The sequence below is a fragment of the Gorilla gorilla genome, chromosome 5 (assembly GCF_029281585.2).
Source record: "Gorilla gorilla gorilla isolate KB3781 chromosome 5, NHGRI_mGorGor1-v2.1_pri, whole genome shotgun sequence".
NCBI classification, from domain to species: Eukaryota; Metazoa; Chordata; class Mammalia; order Primates; family Hominidae; genus Gorilla; species Gorilla gorilla.
Genome location: NC_073229.2, coordinates 181536681 through 181550286, shown reverse-complemented (window position 1 = coordinate 181550286; position 13606 = coordinate 181536681). Strand labels below are relative to the sequence as shown.

At 48.7% G+C, this 13606-nt stretch overlaps 1 protein-coding gene across 2 annotated transcripts in view; it reads left to right on the top strand.

The window, feature by feature from the left end:
• Nucleotides 1-13606, top strand: part of TMEM242 (transmembrane protein 242) — an 85307-nt gene that overhangs the window by 3472 nt on the left and 68229 nt on the right. Inside the window, exons 3-4 of one of the 2 annotated variants that reach the window (XM_055389588.2) lie at nt 1884-2021; nt 6126-6174. In XM_055389588.2, coding sequence (XP_055245563.1) covers nt 1884-2021; nt 6126-6146 — 159 coding nt within the window. In that variant the 3' untranslated portion in view covers nt 6147-6174. The remainder of the gene's footprint in view (nt 1-1883; nt 2022-6125; nt 6175-13606) is intronic. The other variant, XM_055389587.2, reaches the window with a different exon arrangement.

Below are 13606 nucleotides of genomic sequence, written 5' to 3'. Positions count from 1 at the left end.
TTTATTGCCACTGATAAAATTCAAGCTTTCAAGTGAAAATTAGATTTTAGAAAACTTTTATCCCAGCACTTTGGGAGGCTGAGGGAGGCGGATCACTTTAGGCCGGGAGTTTGAGACCAGCCTGGGCAACACGGTGAAACCCCGTCTCTACTAAAAATACAAAAATTAGCTGGGCATGGTGGCATGCACCTGTAATCCCAGCTACTTGGGAGGCTGAGGCACAAGAGTTGCTTGAACCTGGGAGGTGGAGGTTGCAGTGAGCTGAGATCACGCCACTACACTCCAGCCTGGGTGACAGAGCGAGACTCCATCTCAAAAAATATAAATAAATAAAAGACTAACAAAAATGTAAAACATTGTCTCTCTTTGCACAGTTTTGTTTTGGAAAAGTAATTTTTCATAAAAAATAGGCTTATATTAATCTAAAATGATTTACTATTTTTAAATGACTAATATAATTTAAGAATTTCTTAGTTTTAATTTCTAATACATTAAATATTGATAAATACAACCCACTTAATTGAAAGTCTTTAGGGCCCAAGTGTAAAGGGATCCTGAGACCAGGTAGTTTGAGAACCCCTGTTTTAGATGGTTCTGTCTCCCTCTGGGAAAACACTGGAATTAGAGTATGACCACTTACCCAGACTCTGTTTCAGAGGTAAAATTGTTTGTAGAAGAACTCAGAGATTTTGGAGCACACAGTTAATGCGTTTATACTGAGCAAGCACCAGTCTAAGAATCTCACTTAGTCAGTGCACTTCACAGTTGTCACCTGGAGGTCTTTTCTAACATTGATAATATCTAATATTTGAGTGCTTAGCATGTGCTGGCTGCTCTTCTGCGGGCTTGACTCATTGAACTCTCCTAACGTCCTATGCAGCACCGTTATGTGTGGTCCCCATTAAAGGGCAGGAAACTGAGGCCCAGATGAATTAAGCAACTTGCCCAACATGGTACTCTTCCCATCTTGGGATACTTCTAGGGAAGAAATGATACAATTTTTAGTAATCTTGCTATTTAAACAGACTTCTATCCATTAGCCTGGAATTCTAGGTATTAAAACAGATTCAAATTGTAACCCCAGAGAACTTTAAAATGATAAACTTTTCAGTTGGGGACTGCCTACACTGCTTTTATTTTGGGATGATAGTTATCCTTTTAATGTCCTGTTCTCATTGTCTTAGCTGTGTGTCATGCAAAACAACTGGGAGTTGAAAAGCAATAATAGATGCTGAATGGACATTCATTTTTCTTTGTAGTTCCCTGAATAAACAGAAAGAGGAAGGTGCAAGCTAAAAGTGGCAAAGTAATTTACTCTTGAGCTTCTTTGGTCGATCTATTAAAATAGATCAGCATTTTTGTTAACTAGTCTATCCTGCATTTGTACATCAGTCTCATAATCGGTAGACTAAATGAGGTGCTATGAGAGAAAATAACATGTATTATATGTCTATTTGGTTAAAATAACTGAAGAAAGTACATAATGTTTACACACATGCAAAGTTTACTTATCTGAAATATCTGGTGCCCTTGCTCATCTTAATATTATGGCAGGAAAAACATTCATAAAATAACTGAGTTGTTTTAATACCACTTTAATGTCATTCTGTGAAAATGCCAATGAATGGGGGATAGAGAAATCTTGACAAAATGGTCTAGGATTTTTCTGGAAGAATTAACAGGCAAGGTGCCTTGCATACTCAAATATCTGTGAGTCAGAGAAGGCATGCAATTATTAAGTAGCAAAGCCAGAATTAGACCTTGGGTTGATCTAGCTTCCTAATATCATGTTGTTTGCACAGAGAGGAATTTGCAAACACCCCCAGAATGCTTATTCTTTCTGCACTGATTGTTTTTACCTCAGCTTTTCTGTTTCATTTCAGGGAAGTATGGCCACGGCTGCATTACCGGAAAGCGGGTCTTCCCTTGCCTTGCGAGCTCTGGGCTGGGGCTCACTGTATGCATGGTGTGGGGTTGGTGTGATTAGCTTCGCAGTCTGGAAAGCTTTAGGAGTTCACAGTGTAAGTAACTACAGTCTTGTCCCTGGTATCTACATGTTTATTCTGCTTACTGTGTTCTAAATTTTTCTGGTTTTCAAATTTATTTGCATGTAGTTTGGTCACTGTCTAGGGAGATGATGACAGAGTACGTGACTAAATTCTTACACATAACTAGACAACCTCTTATTACTAATAAATACAATTTTCGAAGGTGGTAAAACTTCAAATATAATTAAGTAATGACTAATTTATAGCTAATGTTCTATATAAATTGACATTAGGGCGGGTGCAGTGGGTTATGCCTGTAATCCCAGCACCTTGGGAGCCTGTGGCAGGCAAATCACTTGAGCTCTGAAGTCCAAAACCAGCCTGGGCAATGTAAAGAAACCCTGTCTCTATAAAAAAATTAGCTGGGTGTGGTGGCATGCGCCTCTAGTCCTAGCTACTCAGAAGGCTGAGGGAGGAGGATCACCTGAGCCTCACAGGCTGAGGCTGCAGTGTGCCAAGATCATTGCACTTCAGCCTTGGCAGTGGGGTAAGACCCTGTCTCCAAAACAAAGTAGAATAAATAAATAAATTGACATTAGCGATTTGTTCAATAAAATTATTAATTTGGAACAACTTTCTATTGCTGTTTGACATATATATATAATCTTTGTAAGAGTTAAAGCATTTAAAAATTATTTAAATTATTAATGTGTTATTTACACATTTTTGGAAAAAATCCTAAAATCTTGTGTGTCTGTGTCTATGTTTGTGTATATATGTAAAATTTATACTTCAAGCTACAGAGCATTACATTAAGAATGACTGCCTTCTTTTTTTAAACAACTGGTTGGAAGTTCTGTGGACCGGACCCTTCGTGACTGGTGAGAATTGGCAGTAGTTTGAGATAGGTGGCAGCGGTAAAGTTGATGAAAACAGGTGTCGATATATTTTGAAGGTCAAGTCAGCAAAGATTTGTTGTTGATTGGATGTGGGGTGTGAGAAAGAGTGAAGTTGGATGTCATCAAGACTTTTGGCCTGAGCAACTGAAGGATGGGTGGGGAGCAGTGTGAGAAAAGGAGGTATTGGGAGATAATGTCAGGAGCTCAATCTGACTTGTGAGGTTGACACATCCGTTTGATAGTGAGATGGAGAGCAAGTAAGCAGTTAGATATAGAAGTTGAGAGTTAGGGGAGAAGTACAAGGTGAAGATTTGAATTTGAGACTCGTCAGTATATGGCTAGCATTTAAAGCTGTGAGACTAGATTAACTCACCAAGGCAGTGAAGGTTGAAAGAAAAGAGAAGAGGTCTGAGGAAGGAACTCTTGGGGACTCCTAATGTTAAGAGGTGGGGGAATGAGGGGAAAGTACCCTACTGAAGAGGGAAATCTCCTTGGCCTGGTGACTTGGACACCCGGTGAAGAAAACACTTCAAGGAGAAGTGACTGACTGTGTTGTATGCTGGTGATAAGTTACGTAAGATGAGGACTGATAATTCACCGGGTTTGGCAGTGTGACAGCCATTGGTGACATGGTGGAGTGAAGCCTGAGTGATTCAAAAGAGAATAGAGGAGAATCAGAGGCAGTGTATCTGGGTGAGTCTTGAGTTTTGCCACAAAGTGAAGGAAGGAAATGGGGTCATAGCTGGAAAAAAGAATGGGATCAAGAGATAAGTTTTTACTTGTTATATTTTACATTGGGAGAATTAACAGCATGTATATGCTGATGGGAATGATTCAGCAGGGAGGAAGAAACTGGGGCAAGTTGGCAGGGTTGCAGGAACAACCTCATAGACATTATTGAGCTTTTCATATTTAGTTTAATCGTAAACAAACATAAACATTACTGTGCTTTCCACTCAGAATACACTGATAGACAGATGATGGTGCTTTTCTCCTAGTCTAACCTTTGTTTTTAAAATTTATTTTTATTTTTGACTTTTTGGAGACAAGGTCTTCCTCTGTCACCCAGGATGGAGTGCAGTGGTGTGACCTCAGCTCACTGCAGCCTCCTGGGCTCAAGCAACCTTCCCACCTCAGCCTCCTGTGTAGCTGGGACCACAGATGCATGTCACTATGCCTGGCTCATTTTTTTTATTTTTTGTACAGATGATGTCTCATTATGTTGCCCAGGCTGGTTGCGAACTCCTGGACTCAAGCGATCTTCTGCCTCAGCCTCCCGAAGTGCTGGGATTAAAGGTGTGAGCCACTGCACCTGGCCCGCACCTTGATTTTTGAGTTAACTTTGCTGGCTAGTCATTGTTTGTAATGCTAAATTAGAGATTGCTTGAAAAGACAGAAAACCTGTGACTGAAGATTTTTCATGATTTTTGCTGTTAACCTCAATTTTGCTTTCGACCAATATAAAATCTCTTCTTCCATTTTAGGCGTTCTACAGACATTTTAGACATAGCGGATTATTTAATCTTCATAATAACTATCTAGCAGATATTAATATCTCCCATTTTATAAATGAGGGAATTGGGGCTCAAAGAGGTTAAATCACTTGCCCAAGATGACATAACATGTGATTGGCAGTGTCAAGATTTAAACCCAGGTCTGAATCTTCAGATTATTAAGTAGTACTTAGTAATAAAGTTATTAAGCTTCTAGTTTCTATAAAAATGACAATCTGCTAGCACTTTACATGAACTGTGTGGAACTGATATGTGATGTTTCCAGTGTTTAGTAATGTGGGTCACAAACTTAGTAAAATTTTAAGGTATTTGAAAATACAAATAGTCTCACTTAGAAGAGTCAATCCCAGTTTTCATAAACCAACAAAATTAGGTTATCTAAATTATACACTTGATAATTCAGTGTTTATGGGCTAGAATAATCCAACTGTGCTAGAATAATCCAATTTTTTATTCATAATTATTATGGAATTTCATTTCACATAGAACACATATATTAAATACAAACATACATTTCTATTTCACACAGTGGTATATCATTTAATCAGAGGTTCCAAAGAAGGAGAGGTATTGGGAGCTATCTTGTTACCAAACAAAGCAGATATGTTTGCCCAGCACTGAAGATGGGTAGAATGTGAACTTCTTTGTTTTTTGGCATTGATACAAGGATTGCTGCCTAAATAAGATATTTTGGGGAGAAAAAATATTTTCTAGTTGGCACTACTGAATATAAGAATATGTGAAATCCTTTTATATTGCATCTTTATGTCATCCAGTGATAAGTAGGAAATATCTACTCAGCCTCTGCTGGGTACCTGGGATTGGGTTAGGTGCTGGCACCACAAAGAAAGAGAGTTCCTGACATCTTTATGTCTACGTAAAAAGACTGCATATGCACTCTCTCTGCATATAGATCATTAGGCATATCAGTTTGATCTCCATGTCTGAGAAGGCCCACAGAAAAATGAACTCACTGATACCTTTTCAAGGACATATCTTTTAAAGGTGGTAGTGTTTACTAATTTGCTGGTTTGTTCATTCTAAAGTCATTTGTGGGTCTCTCCTGAGCCATGCATGCACTGTGCTAAGACAGCGCTACCCTGTAAAGTGGTAAACCTTACCTGTTGACTTTCTAAGCAAATTCTTATGGTATGACCCTGCTCTGAGGCTTGCAGACAGCAATGTGGTATATTCAGCTCAGCGTTTAGAGAGTTTTGATAATTATGAGGTTACCCTGAGTCCAGTAAGAACTTCTGTCACTGTGTACTGTCTCATCTTTGTATGACTAAGAAAACAGTCTCAGTCAGAAAATGTTGAACAGAAATGGTCCAAGTCTATGCACTCAATAAATAATTGAGATGATCATTCTAGATAAATCAAAATCAACTCCAGCGTTAAATAATTGTAAGTAGCTAGCTCGAATTGTATTAAATCTCTGATAGAAACCCAGTTCCAACACAAAAGGGTGCCATCTAATGGCTAACCTAGAGCAGCTTGATGAAAGTGCTTGTGGTTCCTATTTTAATTCGCAACTACATCTGCTGGCCTAAAAGGGAACATGTTTAAAATGCTTAAAGTGAAACTTCGGTTTCTTTAAAGTATTTTGGTTTTACTGTTTGTTTATTCATAATTATTCTGGAATTTCATTTCACATAGAATGCATATAATAACATTAAATATAAACACATGTGTATTTTACACAGTGGTATATCATTTAATCACAGGTTCTAAAGAAGGAGAGGTAGGAGAAGATGTCTTGTTAGATCAAGGCAGGTAAGTTTGCCCAGCATTGACAATGTGGAGAAATCAGTGCCAGTTCAGTATCTACCCTGCTCCCCGGCCCAGCCTGGCCAGCAAGCATGGCTTGACTGTTCAGTTTGTGTTCATCGATTACTTTCAAATATGGTATTTTATTATTTGATTATACTTAAGATAGCACTAATTTTATCACAATAACTTAATTGTGGAAAAAAAGATGAACATTTACTTTGGGTTTGTAGTCTCCTAAATCCGCTGTGTACATGATCATGGGAACGCATGCTAGGACACTATGATGAGGCCGGGTGAGTGCACACTGGGCCACTATGATGAGGCTAGCTGAGCGCACACTGGGACACTATGATGAGGCTAGGTGAGCGCACACTGGGACACTATGATGAGGCCAGGTGAGCGCACACTGGGACACTATGATCAGTCTGGGTGAGCGCACACTGGGACCATATGATGAGGCTGGGTGAGCGCACACCAGGACACTATGATGAGGCCGCGTGAGCGCACACCGGGACACTATGATGAGTCCGGGTGAGTGCACACCGGGGCACTATGATGAGGCCGGGTGAGTGCACGCTGGGACGCTATGATGAGGCCAGGTGAGCACAGAGTGGGACGCTATGATGAGGCCAGGTGAGCGCACAGTGGGACGCTATGATGAGGCCAGGTGAGCGCACACTGGGGCACTATGATGAGGCTAGGTGAGGGAACACTGGGACACTATGATGAGTCTAGGTGAGTGCACACTGGGACACTATGATGAGGCCAGGAGAGCGCACGCTGGGACACTATGATGAGGCTAGCTGAGCGCACACTGGGACACTATGATGAGGCTAACTGAGGGCACACTGGGACACTGTGATAAGGGTAGGTGAGCACACACTGGGGCACTGTGATGAGGCCGGGTGAGCGCACACTGGGACACTATGATGCGGCTAGGTGAGCACACACTGGGGCGCTATGATGAGGCCAGGTGAGCGCACACTGGGGCACTGTGATGAGGCCGGGTGAGCGCACCCTGGGACACTATGATGCGGCTAGGTGAGCACACACTGGGGCGCTATGATGAGGCCAGGTGAGCGCACACTGGGACACTATGATGAGGCCGGGTGAGTGCACCCTGGGACACTATGATGAGGCTAGGTGAGCACACACTGGGACACTATGATGAGGCCAGGTGAGCGCACACTGGGACACTATGATGAGGCCAGATTTGTGCACACTGGGACACTGTTATGAGGCCAGGTGAACGCACACTGGGACACTATGATGAGGCTAGGTGAGCGCACACCGGGACACTATGATGAGGCCAGGTGAGTGCACACCGGGGCACTATGATGAGGCCGGGTGAGTGCACACTGGGGCACTATGATGAGGCCAGGTGGGTGCACACAGGGACGCTATGATGAGGCCCGGTGTGCGCACACCGGGACGCTATGAAGAGGCCAGGTGAGCGCACCCTGGGACGCTACGATGAGGCCAGGTGAGCGCACCCTGGGACGCTATGATGAGGCCAGGTGAGCGCACACTGGGACACTATGATGAGGCCAGGTGAACGCACACTGGGGCACTATGATGAGGCCAGTTGAGTGCACACTGGGACACTATGATGAGGCGAGGTGAGTGCACACTGGGACACTATGATGAGGGTATGTGAGTGCACACTGGGACACTATGATGAGGCTAGGTGAGAACACACTGGGACACTATGATGAGGCCAGGTGAGCGCACACTGGGACACTATGATGAGGCCAGATTTGTGCACACTGGGACACTATTATGAGGCCAGATGAATGCACACTGGGACACTATGATGAGGCTAGGTGAGCGCACACCAGGACACTATGATGAGGCCAGGTGAGTGCACACTGGGGCACTATGATGAGGCCGGGTGGGTGCACACAGGGACGCTATGATGAGGCCCGGTGTGCGCACACCGGGACAATATGATGAGGCCAGGTGAGCGCACACCGGGATGCTACGATGAGGCCTGGTGAGCGCACCCTGCGACGCTATGATGAGGCCAGGTGAGCGCACACTGGGACACTATGATGAGGCCAGGTGAACGCACACTGGGGCACTATGATGAGGCCAGTTGAGTGCACACTGGGACACTATGATGAGGCCAGGTGAGTGCACACTGGGGCACTATGATGAGGCTAGGTGAGTGCACACTGCAACACTATGATGAGGCCAGGGGAGCGCCCGCTGGGACACTATGATGAGGCTAGCTGAGCGCACACTGGGACACTGTGATGAGGGTAGGTGAGCACACACTGGGACACTATGATGAGGCCAGGTGAGCGCACACTGGGGCACTGTGATGAGGCCAGGTGAGCGCACACTGGGGCACTATGATGCGGCTAGGTGAGTGCACACTGGGGCACTATGATGAGGCCGGGTGAGCGCACCCTGGGACACTATGATGAGGCCGGGTGAGCGCACACACGACACTATATCGAGGCTACATGAGCTCACACTGGGGCACTATGATGAGGCCAGCTGAGTGCACACTGGGACACTATGATGAGGCTAGGTTAGTACACACTGGGGCACTATGATGAGGCCAGTTGAGTGCACACTGGGACACTATGATGAGGCCAGGTGAGTGCTAACTGGCACACTATGATGAGGCCAGGTGAGGCACACTGGGACACTATGATGAGGCCGGGTGAGCACACACTGGGACACTATGATGAGGCCAGGTGAGGCACACTGGGACACTATGATGAGGCCGGGTGAGCACACACTGGGGCACTATGATGAGGCCGGGTGAGTGCACACTGGGGCACTATGATGAGGCTAGGTGAACGCACACTGGGGCACTGTGATGAGGCCAGGTGAGCGCACACTGTTACACTGTGATGAGGCCAGGTGAGCGCACACTGGGACACTATGATGAGGATAGGTGAGCACACACTGGGGCACTATGATGAGGCCAGGTGAGCACACACTGGGGCACTATGATGAGGCCAGGTGAGCACACACTGGGACACTATGATGAGGCCAGGTGAGCGCACACTGGGATGCTATGATGAGGCCAGGTGAGCGCACAGTGGGACACTATGATGAGGCCAGGTGAGCACACACTTGGACACTATGATGAGGCTAGCTGAGCGCACACTGGGACACTATGATGAGGCTAGCTGAGCGCACACTGGGACACTATGATGAGGCCAGGTGAGCGCACACTGGGGCACTGTGATGAGGCCAGGTGAGCGCACACTGGGGCACTGTGATGAGGCCGGGTGAGCCCACACTGGGGCACTATGATGAGGCTAGGTTAGCGCACACTGGGACACTATGATGAGGCTAGGTGAGCACACTCTGGGACACTATGATGAAGCTAGGTGAGCCCACACTGGGATACTATGATGAGGCCAGGGGAGCACACACTGGGTTACTATGATGAGGCCAGGGGAGCACACACTGGGACACTATGATGAGGCCAGTTGCGCGCACACTGCGACACTATGATGAGGCCAGGTGAGCGTACACTGGGACCCTATGATGAGGCCAGGTGAGTGCACACTCGGACACTATGATGAGGCCAGGTGAGCACTCACTCGGACACTATGATGAGGCCCGGAGAGCGCACACTGGGGCTCTATGATGAGGCCAGGTGAGCGCACACTGGGGCAGTATGATGAGGCTGCGTGAGTGCACACGGGGACACTATGATGAAGCTGAGTGAGCACACACTGGGGCACTTTGATGATGCCGGGTGAGCGCACAGTGGGACACTATGGTGAGGCTAGGTGAGCTCACACTGGGACACTATGGTGAGGCCGGGCGAGTGCACACTGGGACACTATGATGAGGCCGGTTGAGTGCACACGGGGGCACTATGATGAGGCCAGGGGAGCACACACTGGGACACCATGGTGAGGCCGGGTGAGCGCACCCTCGGAAGCTATGATGAGGCCAGGTGAGCGCACACTGGGACACTATGATGAGACCAGGTGAGCGCAGACTGGGACACTGTGATGAGGCTAGGTGAGCACACACTGGGTCAGTATGATGAGGCCAGGTGAGTGCACACTGGGACACTATCATGAGGCCTGGTGAGTGCACACTCGGGCACTATGATGAGGGTATGTGAGCGCACACTGGGACACTATGATGAGGCCAGGTGAGCGCACACCGGGACACTATGATGAGGCCAGGTGAGGGCACACTGGGGCACTATGATGAGGCCAGGTGAGTGCACACTGGGGCCCTGTGATGAGGCTAGGTGAGCGCACACTGGGACACTGTGATGAGGCTAGGTGAGCGCACACTGGGACACTATGATGAGGCCAGGTGAGCGCACACTGGGACACTATGATGAGGCCAGGTGAGCACCCACTGTGACACTATGATGAGGCCCGGTGAGCGCACACTGGGGCACTATGATGAGGCCAGGTGAGCGCACACTGGGGCGCTATGATGAGGCCGGGTGAGCGCACACTGGGGCACTATGATGAGGCTAGGTGAGCGCACACTGTGACAGTATGATGAGGCCAGATGCGCGCACACTGTGACACTATGAGGAGGCCAGGTGAGCGCACAGTGGGACACTATGATGAGTCCAGGTGAGTGCACACTGGGGCACTATGATGAGGCCAGGTGAGCGCACACTGGGACACTGTGATGAGTCCAGGTGAGTGCACACTGGGACACTGTGATGAGGCCAGGTGAGTGAACACTGGGACATTATGATGAGGAAAGGTGAGCGCACACTGGGACACAATGATGAGGCCGGGTGAGCGCACACTGGGACACTATGATGAGGCCGGGTGAGCGCACACTGGGGCACTATGATGAGGCCGGGTGAGTGCACACTGGGGCACTATGATGAGGGTCAGTGAGCGCACACTGGGGCACTATGATGAGGCCAGGTGAGCGCACACTGGGACACTGTGATGAGTCCAGGTGAGTGCACACTGGGATACTGTGATGAGGCCAGGTGAGCGCTCACTGGGACATTATGATGAGGAAAGGTGAGCGCACACTGGGACACTATGATGAGGCCGGGTGAGCGCACACTGGGGCACTATGATGAGGCCGGGTGAGCGCACACTGGGACACTATGATGAGGCTAGGTTAGCACACACTGGGACACTATGATGAAGCTAGGTGAGCCTACGCTGGCATACTATGATGAGGGTAGGTGAGCACACACTGTGACAGTATGATGAGGCTAGGTGAGCGCACACTGGGGCAGTATGATGAGGCCAGGTGAGCACACACTCGGATACTATGATGAGGCCAGGTGAGCGCACAGTGGGACACTATGGTGAGGCTAGTTGCACGCACACTGCGACACTATGATGAGGCCAGGAGAGCGCACACTGGGACACTATGATGAGGCTACCTGAGCGCACACTGGGACACTGTGATGAGGGTAGTTGAGCACACACTGGGACACTATGATGAGGCCAGGTGAGCGCACACTGGGGCACTATGATGAGGCCAGGTGAGCACACACTGAGACACTATGATGCGGCTAGGTGAGCACACACTGGGGCACTATGATGAGGCCAGGTGAGCGCACACTGTGACACTATGATGAGGCCGGGTGAGCACACACCGGCACACTATGATGAGGCCAGGGGAGTGCACACCGGGACACTATGATGAGGCCAGGTGAGCGCACACCGGGACACTATGATGAGGCCAGGTGAGCGCACACTGGGACACTATGATGAGGCTAGGTGAGCGCACACTGGGGAACTACGATGAGGCCAGTTGAGTGCACACTGGGACACTACGATGAGGCCAGGGGAGTGCACACTGGGGCCCTGTGATGAGGCTAGGTGAGCGCACACTTGGACACTATGATGAGGCTAGGTGAGCGCACACTGGGACACTATGATGAGGCCAGGTGAGCACCCACTGTGACACTATGATGAGGCCAGGTGAGCACCCACTGTGACACTATGATGAGGCCAGGTGAGCGCACACTGGGACGCTATGATGAGGCCAGGTGAGCACACACTGGGACGCTATGATGAGGCCAGGTGAGCGCACACTTGGACGCTATGATGAGGCTAGCTGAGCGCACACTGGGACACTATGATGAGGCTAGCTGAGCGCACACTGGGACACTATGATGAGGCCAGGTGAGCGCACACTGGGACACTGTGATGAGGCCATTTGAGCGCACACTGGGGCACTGTGATGAGGCCAGGTGAGCGCACACTGGGGCACTATGATGAGGCCGGGTGAGCCCACACTGGGGCACTATGATGAGGCTAGGTTAGCGCACACTGGGACACTATGATGAGGCTAGGTGAGCACACTCTGGGACACTATGATGAAGCTAGGTGAGCCCACACTGGGATACTATGATGAGGCCAGGGGAGCACACACTGGGTTACTATGATGAGGCCAGGGGAGCACACACTGGGACACTATGATGAGGCCAGTTGCGCGCACACTGCGACACTATGATGAGGCCAGGTGAGCGCACACTGGGACCCTATGATGAGGCCAGGTGAGTGCACACTTGGACACTATGATGAGACCAGGTGAGCACTCACTCGGACACTATGATGAGGCCCGGAGAGCGCACACTGGGGCTCTATGATGAGGCCAGGTGAGCACACACTGGGGCAGTATGATGAGGCTGCGTGAGTGCACACGGGGACACTATGATGAAGCTGAGTGAGCACACACTGGGGCACTTTGATGATGCCGGGTGAGCGCACAGTGGGACACTATGATGAGGCTAGGTGAGCTCACACTGGGACACTATGGTGAGGCCGGGCGAGTGCACACTGGGACACTATGATGAGGCCGGGTGAGCGCACACTGGGGCACTATGATGAGGCTCAGTGAGCGCACACTGGGGCACTATGATGAGGCCAGGTGAGCGCACACTGGGACACTGTGATGAGTCCAGGTGAGTGCACACTGGGATACTGTGATGAGGCCAGGTAAGCGCTCACTGGGACATTATGATGAGGAAAGGTGAGCGCACACTGGGACACTATGATGAGGCCGGGTGAGCGCACACTGGGACACTATGATGAGGCCGGGTGAGCGCACACTGGGGCACTATGATGAGGCCGGGTGAGCGCACACTGGGACACTATGATGAGGCTAGGTTAGCACACACTGGGACACTATGATGAAGCTAGGTGAGCCTACGCTGGCATACTATGATGAGGGTAGGTGAGCACACACTGTGACAGTATGATGAGGCTAGGTGAGCGCACACTGGGGCAGTATGATGAGGCCAGGTGAGCACACACTCGGATACTATGATGAGGCCAGGTGAGCGCACAGTGGGACACTATGATGAGGCTAGTTGCACGCACACTGCGACACTATGATGAGGCCAAGTGAGCGCACACTGGGACACTATGATGACGCTAGGTGAGTGCAGACTGGGGCACTATGATGAGGCCAGTTGAGTGCACACTGGGAGACTATGATGAGGCCAGGTGAG